This window comes from Bison bison, unplaced genomic scaffold (assembly GCF_000754665.1).
Source record: "Bison bison bison isolate TAMUID 2011002044 unplaced genomic scaffold, Bison_UMD1.0 scf7180017864270, whole genome shotgun sequence".
NCBI lineage: Eukaryota > Metazoa > Chordata > Mammalia > Artiodactyla > Bovidae > Bison > Bison bison.
Window position 1 is genome coordinate 5,256,755 of NW_011494842.1, and position 8,847 is coordinate 5,265,601.

At 51.7% G+C, this 8,847-nt stretch overlaps 1 protein-coding gene across 1 annotated transcript; it reads right to left on the bottom strand.

Moving 5' to 3' along the window:
• Window positions 1-504: 504 nt before the first annotated feature.
• TAP1 (transporter 1, ATP-binding cassette, sub-family B (MDR/TAP)) lies at window positions 505-8,841 on the bottom strand. Its single transcript, XM_010848575.1, has 11 exons — window positions 8,568-8,841; window positions 8,024-8,138; window positions 7,755-7,885; window positions 6,594-6,799; window positions 5,254-5,451; window positions 4,296-4,424; window positions 3,945-4,133; window positions 2,924-3,097; window positions 2,528-2,690; window positions 2,126-2,262; window positions 505-1,134 (listed from the first exon to the last, which is right to left on the bottom strand). The coding sequence occupies exons 1-11, from the start codon at window positions 8,647-8,649 to the stop codon at window positions 922-924; spliced, it is 1,737 nt and encodes a 578-aa protein (XP_010846877.1). The 5' UTR covers window positions 8,650-8,841; the 3' UTR covers window positions 505-921.
• Between the last annotated feature and the right edge of the window lie 6 nt (window positions 8,842-8,847).

Below are 8,847 nucleotides of genomic sequence, written 5' to 3' on the forward strand. Positions count from 1 at the left end.
CCGGAGCTCGCCTTTTCTAAACCCCGCCTCTCCTTGCAACCTGATTAGGCCTCATCTGCCCAGCAACTGTTGACGTCACACGAGCACGGCGCGCTCTGAATGGAGGAGGTGTACTAGAGCGCCCCGCCCACTACGCTGATGACTCCCGCAGGTTCCACCGCACAGCGCGGTGAACCCCGCTGCAAAGGGCCGGCGCTGGCGAGAGGGATGAACTGCTTTCAGCCGTGCTCACCCTCCAGCCTCCTCCTCCAGGTTCTGAGGCACTGCTGCTGCTGGCGCCTTGGAGGACGCTGCATCCCTGTCTGGCTCACTCTTAGGGGGGCTGGCACAGAGGGCTGGAGAAGTGGAGAGAGCAACCATGGGAACAGAACACTTAGGGGAGAAGATGCCACACTTCGGGCTGGGGATCACTGAGGATGCCGAAGGAGGGAAAGATCCGGCTTCCGAAAAGTGCGCTGCAAACTTCGGCGGGCCACTTGGGCCAATGAAAACATGAGAAACCAAGGTAACAAAACACCAATTTTATTATAAATATCAAGAAATTACAGTGTACTTACGCAAGAAACTGTAGGGTATTTATGGGCCAGCATCTGCCTGGGGTCGGACTGGAAAGAAGCCGACCTTCCATGTGTATTCTAAATCTCTTCATTGTCTGGGTGCTAGCCACAGCAACCCTGGCTCCAAACCCAGTTACACAAGGAGTTAGCACCCCTGTTTTCAAGCCTGAAATCCGCATCACCACAAGAGGAGCTTGGAGAGCAGGTAACACTCATGGCAAAATTTCAGGTATCACCTAGGGGGTTACGTTTCAGAAGCAGCTGCCCATGCTGCAGCTCTGGTAAGACCTCTGTTCTCAAACTCTCCACTATAGACAGGAGGGAGTGAGGGAGGGAGACAGAGTCTGCGGGTCTGAGGAGTGTTTCATTCTGGAGCCCCTGGCCCGCCAGGAGCCTGCACCATGGCCCAATAGCGTCCTTCATTCGTCATGAGCTGCTGGTGGGTTCCTGCCTCAATGATCGTGCCTCCTTCCAGAAAGAGGATGTGGTCAGCCTGCTCCACCGAACTGAGGCGCTGGGTGATGAAAAGCACTGATCGAGAGCCCCGCTCAGGGCTTTCATAGAGCAGCCGCTCCACCTGAGAAAAGACACAGACTGTCAGAGCTGAGGACCCCTCCCGGCTCAGGAAGACACCTGTGTTTCCAGAGCTGGGAGGGACTTTGCCTCAATCAATACCACCTCTGCCAATAACCTCAAAGAGAGTGAAGAGTCTCCTTCTGAGTGCTTCTCTGTCAAACTTATGATCTGTGAAGGGCTGTTTACATGAGGTGGCAACAGTGGAATAAAAGTAAAGAGTCCTAGGGTGAAACTCAAAACAAGAGAGGGGAGGGTACTGGAAAGTCTCTCCACCCTAATTTTTATATTCTTTTAAGGAAATAAAACTGAGTAAAGAGCATGAGCATTCAAGTCAAGCAGACTTTTACTGGGGTCCAGGTTCTGCTACTCAACAGCTGCACAACACTGAGCAGGTAATTCCACCTCTCTTAGTGTCCATGTGCTCATCTGTTGAATGAGGATGACAACAGCCAGCTCACAAGGGTTCGTGATAAGTGAGGGAGAGAGTACATGTGAAGGGCCATCCAGCATGGCTGGCACGTAGAAAAAGTTCAATTCACATTAGCATTACAAGCATGGCCTTTTGCTCATGTTTGGCTTCACTGATTCAGGATTGTAGATCATCTCTTCTAACCAGTTTTAGGCCTCTTGGGCTCCCCTGATGGCTCAGTGGGTAAAGAATCCACCCACAATGCGGGAGACACAGGAGACTCGGATTCCATCCCTGGGTCAGGAAGATCCTCTGGAGGAGGAAATGGCAACCCACTCCAGTATTCTTGCCTGGGAAATTCCATGGACAGAGGAGCCTGGTGGGCTACAGTCCAGGGGGTTGCAAAGAGCCAGATATGACTGAGCATATGGCTCTAGGTACTAGGCCACCTTGGAGAGAAGCTCGTGGGAACTGAGAACTACAAGGACTGGATTGGAAAATTTCCACGTAGTATAATGACAGAGGATGAGTGAGGCAAGGCAGCTTGGGTGGGAAATAGGCAATAAGAAGACGACTGTCTCACCAGGGATTGGCTGTTTGCATCCAGGGCGCTGGTAGCATCATCCAGAATGAGTACGCGTGGTTTCCGGATCAGAGCTCGAGCCAAGGCCACTGCCTGTCGCTGACCCCCTGACAGCTGGCTCCCAGCCTCACCCACCTCTGCAGAGACAAGGGCCAAGGCGAGGACTGGGTAAGCACACATGCACACACACGCACACCCAACAAGGACTGCTGGATGCAGCAGGGTAAGAAAGGTTCTGGGAAGGTAAAGGAGTTCTGAGAATATGAGGATGCAAGAGACACGAGAACAGGATCTTAACTTCAAACTGATGTCAGTGGGGTGGGAGGATCTAAGGAATGAAGGCAAGACTACTGGGGTTTCAGTGAAGGTAAAGATGTCTGGGGGGGTGATGGGAGCAAGCACCTGTGTCGTAGCCTTCAGGGAGCTCAGAGATAAAACCGTGGGCTCCGGACTCCACCGCAGCAGCTGTGATTTCCTCCATGGTCGGCTCCTGGACCAGGCCATAGGCAATATTTTCTTTAAAGCTTCTTCCAAACAGCAGAGGCTCTTGTCCCACAGCAGCCACCTAGGACAAAATACAGTGCAGAGTCATAGAACGAGGAACACAGGAGTGTGGTCATCTAGAGACTGAAGGCTGAGCATCTCCACTGAGAGCCTGTCACAGAGTGACACGGCCTCTCTGCTGACCACACGCCCACCTCTCCCCCAGGGTCTCCTAACTTCCGCTCAGAGTGCCCTCGGAGAAGGCTCTCCTGACTTGAGGCTCCCTGCCCTCCCCCATGCCATCTTCTTGCTCACCTGTCTGTGCAGGTAGCGGTGCTCGTATTTGGGGAGGGGCTCCCCGTCCAGCAGCACCTGGCCCTCGGTGGGCTGGTACAGGTTCTGCAGCAGCGCGGCCACCGTGCTCTTCCCAGACCCGTTGGGCCCCACCAGCGCCGTCACCTCACCAGGACGAAGGGTGAAGGTCAGCCCCTGGAAGCCGGAGAACCACACACTAAAAGAGAGCCAGAGGCCCCTAACCTTAAGACCAGGTATCATCCACTCATTATGGTGTCTCGCCTACGTCTTCCCCCAGAGAAGAAAGGAGAAAAGCGGGGGAAATACAGCAGCTCCTCCCTTCCCACAGACATAGATTGCTCCCCGTGGAGTAGAGATGAAAGATGAAACAAAGACAAAGGCAGAACTTAAGCACCAAGAGCCACAAGCTGGATCTCAGACACTGTGGGGAAAAAAGAAAAAATCATATTCAAAAGCACAGTTGGAAAGAAAAAGGAAATACGGAAGACTGGAGACACAGCCTCTGCTTCGGTGATGCCTTACAGGAGAACCTTCTCCCTAAGAGCATCCACTCCCATTCTCCTTGGAAATCTGGACTGTTCTTGAGTTTGGGGCGGCTTTTTGTTTATTTATGTGTGTATTTTGGCTGTGCTGCATCTTTACTGCTACATGCGGACTTTCTCTAGTCGCAACAAGCAGGGGCTACTCTATTTATGGTGTGTGGACTTGTCTTTGCGGTGGCGTCTCTTGTTACACAGCACAGCCTCTAGAGCACATGGTCTTAATTGCCCCATGGTGTGTGGGATCCTCCCAGATCAAGGGTCGAACCCATGCCCCCAGCATTGGCAGACGGATTCTTAACCAGCGGACCACCCATGGAAATCCCTGGGGCAGTTTTAGGGGACAAATGCTACTCATCTTTGCCTCTGAGGGGTGAGGGAGGGTCTGTACATGGTGCTAAGCAGGCTGAAGGCAGGAAGACCATTTAGGATGACCGAGTTGAGAGGGAGGCTGGAGGAACGGAGGGATCTGTAGGTTGTACCTGCAGCACGGGGACATCCGGACGGTTTGGGTAGGCAAAGGAGACATCCTGGAACTGGACGCTGCCGCGCAAAGTTAAGGAAGCCAATGATCCACTCTTTGGGCAGTTAGGGACCCGGTCCAGGTATTCAAATATTTTCTCTGAAAAGCCCACAGCCTTCTGTACCCTGGGGTAGCTGGACAGCAGCACCTGGAGGGGAGGTATGAATAGTGCGGTGGGACGCAGGAAGGACCCAGTCTGTTGCTAGGGTTACAGGATGTGAGGAGGGTGAGGGAGGGAAGGGAAGTGACTTGAATGGCGGTGGCACACAGGAAGGAAAAGCACTGGGGAGTGGCCACGGAGGGACCTCACCTCAACAGCTATGGTGAACTGGATCTGGTACAGAATAAAGGTGACCAGGCGCCCACTGCTGACAGACCCACTTGTCACCAGCTGCCCGCCAAAATACAGGATTCCCACCTTCAGCAGCATCCCTGAGAGCTGTGGAGAGACCACAGAGAAAAAGGGACTGAAGCAGGAAAGTCAAGAACCAGAATGGTTAATATCAAGGAGAGAGAAAGTCCCTTTGCACCAAGTAACACATGGGGCTCAACGGAGATTAAAGGATGAATCACAGCATCCCGTGGTGTGATCACTCAGGCGCACAGGATACAAGTCAACTACCATCATCACCATCACCAGGAATGCCTTGTTTGGGGAGCATTCTGCTCTTCACAAGAGGCTTTCATGAACGTGATGTCATCTAATTTTCATATCAAGAATCTTATAAACAAGGTTATAGCACTCTCATCTTTTAAAATAAGAAAATAAGTCTCAGAGAAAGTAAGTTACTATTAATAGCCCATGGCTACAGAGCTAACAAGTGGTAGCATCAAGGCAGGAACTTCTGATCACTGGTCTAATTCTCGGTCAATTACATCACAAGATGCCCCTCCTCCTTGGCTTCTGCTAGTCCCTTGTCTCTCACAAGTTCATCTGCATAGTCCCAGCATGAAGCTGCCCAACAAAAGCTACCTGCCATTCCCCATGCTGCCCCATGAGGCAAGGAGAAGTCCTGGGACTGGAAGACATGGTGCTTTCCTACAAAGGGGGTCATGGAGATTCTGTGCACCATGGGGAAAAGAAGCCATGTAGCATGCCTAGAAAGAAGGAGGGGGTTCAGAACACTAGGTCACCCAGCCCCTGGTTGCTAGGATACAGACACTGAACCCACCCCTGCCCAGTGAAGGAAGAGTGCGGAGCAGGGTCAGGGGAAGGGGAATGGTGATAGGGGATATCAGGGGATAGGCATTCATGCCCAGGTGCTCACACTGGAGGTCCAGAGGTTGACCGCGTAGGCCAGGGCCTCCTTCCGGTTGAGCACCATCATCTCATGCAGCTTTTGCCTGAACTTCTGGGCCTCACCCTCTTCATTGGCAAAGCTCCGAACTGTAGGCATGGCTGACAGCACCTCGATGGCCACCTGGCTGGACTTTGCCAGAGATTCTTGTACCTGTTCTGCCAGCACCTGTGGAGATATGAACCAGAGATACCACACAAGGTTGGCAAACCATGAGGGATGCTAGGACCTGAATTATCCAATCAGAGATTACAGGTGAGAGGCAGCAGAGGGACAAGAGAGAAAAAGACACAGCTCCTACCACTCACCAACCCCCCCGCCCCCATACCAAAGTGAAACAAAAAAGAGGGAAATGCTTCAGAAGGGCCATGGGGGTCATATTCCTGAGATCGGTGTCATATTCTTTTATTTTCTTTTATATTACAGTACAGTTTATTTGGGGGCTTCTGTTGTGGCTCAGTGGCAGAGAATCTACCTGCCAGTTCAGAGATATGGGTTTGATCCCTGAGTCGGGAAAATCCTCTGGAGAAGGAAACGGCAACCCACTCCGGTATTTTGCCTGGGAAACCTCATGGACAGAGGAGCCTGGTGGGCTACAGTCCAGGGCGGGGGTTGCAAAGAGTTGGACATGACTTAGCAACTAAACATGGAAAAGGAAATGGCAACCCATTCCAGGACTCTTGCCTGGAAAATCCTGTGGATGGAGGAGCCTGGTAGGCTACAGTCCATGGGGTTGCAAAGAGGTGGACACGACTAGTGACTTCACTTTCTTTCTTTCTAGCAACTAAACAACAACATAGCTGATTTATAATATTGTATTAGCTTCAGTAGTACAGGAAAGTGATAGATATTTATGTGTATATATACATATATATATGACTTCCCATGTGGCTCAGTGATAAAGAATCCGCCTGCCAATGCAAGAGATCTGGGTTCCATCCCTGGGTTGGGAAGATCCCCTGGAGAAGGAAATGGCAACCCAATATCTATTCTTTTTCAGATTCTTTCCCTATATATCATTACAGAGTATTGAGCAGAGTTCCCTGTGCTATCCAGTCGGTTGTTACTGATTATTTTATTAATATATATACAGTAGTGTCTATATGTTAATCCTAACCTCAGGTTGTGGGAGACGTTAGAAGACACGGAGAACATGAAAACTGACACTGAGCAGCCCAAGAATGTGCACAAATAGACCCACAGAGATGATGAATCAGTGCAGGCGCCAGGAAAGAACCCTGACAGGAAGCGAGCCAACCACATCTGGGCAATAGGAGTCAGTGTAGGTTGAGGCAACTCCCCAGACACACCTTGTACCATTTCCCCATCTTCTCAGGCAGAAGAAAAAGCAGGGGCAGGGCGACCAGGGTGATCATAGTGAGGGACGGGGACGCCCAGAGCATGAGCCCCAGGAGACACAGTCCCCGGATGAGGTACCACAGCAACAGGCTGAGATCCGAACTCAGAGACTCACTCATGGTGGACGTGTCATCTGTCACCCGAGATGTGATTTCACCTGTCAAGGGTTGGGGAGAAGAGGGTGGTGTGAATGAGAATCTCAGAGTGATGGGAGGGACAGGTGAGCCAGGGTGCCAAGGGAAGGGTTCTAAGAAGGCTGAGAAGACAAGGTCAGTGGTTAGGGAGACTTGGAACCTCAACACAAGGGGAAAGTATTCCAGAGGAAAAGACTGGCTAAAGACTTTCCAGTTTAAAAAAAAAAAAGATACACTTGTGAATTTCCTTTTCTCTGACAGATTTCTGTTCTCTAAGAACTTTTATATCCCAGGTACAGGGGCAGGAAAAACTTAAGCAGATCATCTAACATAGCTGGAGAGAAACAAAGTTGCTGTTAGACAGCAGTCCAGGAAACTGTAGCAAGCACTGGACTGAGAATCAAGAGAGGGGTTCTGTCTCCGAGTTCATCTCTGTCCATACGGATCTATTCAAGTGCCAGCATTTGGGGATGGCCTCAGTTCCCTTCTCTGCAAAGCAAGGTGGCTGGACTCTGTGATCTCAAAATTCCAAGGTTTTAAATTCCACTCATTTGTATCTAAACACACACAGAGGGATAAGTCTGTAAGGCTTGGATGGAAACACTAGGCTTTTCTTAAATAAAAGGAGTATGTTTTGCTCTTGAGACATGTTGAGAATAAGACATGACAATGTTTATGTGTGAGAGATAGAAATCAAGGTTATAAGTAAAAGAGGAGGTATGGGCTTCCCTGGTGGCTCGGATGGTAAAGAATCTCCCTGCAATGCAGGAGACCTGGGTACGATCTCTGGTTCGGGAAGATCCCCTAGAGAACCCACTCCAGTATTCTTGCCTAGAGAATTCCATGGACAGAGAGCCTGGTGGGCCACAGTCCATGAGGTCCCAAAGAGTCGGACATGACTGAGAGACTAATAATTTCATACTTTATGGGTATATAAACAGTAAGTGAATGGATAGTGAAAAGATTTTCATGAGAAACCTGTTTGGTTCTTTTGAAAGAACTCTGTCTCCTGGCGCAGGACAGCCTGAAACACCTCTCCCTGCAAGTGGCTATGCATGCGGCCCATGGTGCTGTTGTAGATTCCATCCGCTGCGAACTCCAGCACTGCGCTACAGGGAGACAAGAGAAGGGGGCCCAGGGCGGTCAGGAGGTCCCCCAGAAGTTCACCCTGGACAGCAGCCCCAACTTCCAATTCCCACTTTTTCCGAACCCCCTGTCCCCCAGCCTTCCAACTTCAGTGCCCAGACCTGGCTATGGTGAGGACCGACATGAGAGTCACGTTCTGAGTGAAGGCAGCGGCGGTCTCATCCTGTACAATCCAGTCGGTGAGCCGGCCAGTGAAGAACGGAATGGCCATCTCCCCTGCGGAGGGGAACAAATAGCAAGTCTAAGCAGGTCAGCTCTCACCAGGCCCTGGCCCACCGGCCTTTATTCATTCTCCTGCAGAGCAGTGGCAGAAAGATACCATCTCCACTTACACGGGGCCCAAAGACCTTTAGAGGTTTAATGAGGAAGCCTAGCGGTTGTAGGATGGGCTGCCCCGGAAAAGCCCTTGTCCACGGTGGCCAGTAAAGCAACAACACGCAGGGCAGCCCTGGAGTCCAGGACCCCTGACAATTACACAGTCAGGACCTTCCCGCTCCAGTGGGGTGATCAAGACCTGAGCTGGGTCCCCTTCCCCTCACCCACATTTCCGAGAACCCACACTAATTGATCTCACTGACCATGCCCCTCGATTCTTACCCAGTCCTCCAGTCCCGTCCCCCTTCCCGTTGCACCACCCCCCCTTACCGAAACAGGAGAGGAACACCAGGGCCAGAATGAACTGCACGTGGCTTTTCTCCGGACCCAGGAAGACTAGAAGCCGACTCATCGCCAGGCCAAAAGCCCCGCGAGCTCCTTGCACCCAGAGGCTCCTGATCTTATACCACAGGGTGGCCGCGGGCAGTGCCGCCCAGTAGCTGAAAGCGAAAGCGTCCAGGCGACCTTCCCAGTGCAGGTGCCCGGCGCTGTCCGCGTCCTCGGGGGCTCGCCAGGAGACCAGCTCTCGGAACAAGGCAAGTCCCGGCAG

Coding starts and splice junctions, on each gene's coding strand:
- TAP1 (XM_010848575.1), bottom strand. CDS start 8,649: ATGAGTCGGCTTCTAGTCTTCCTGGGTCCGGAGAAAAGCCACGTGCAG. Junction 7,886..8,023: donor TCGGTCCTCACCATAGCCAG/GTCTGGGCACTG, acceptor GTCTCCCTGTAG/CGCAGTGCTGGAGTTCGCAG. Junction 2,691..2,923: donor ACCGCTACCTGCACAGACAG/GTGAGCAAGAAG, acceptor ATTTTGTCCTAG/GTGGCTGCTGTGGGACAAGA.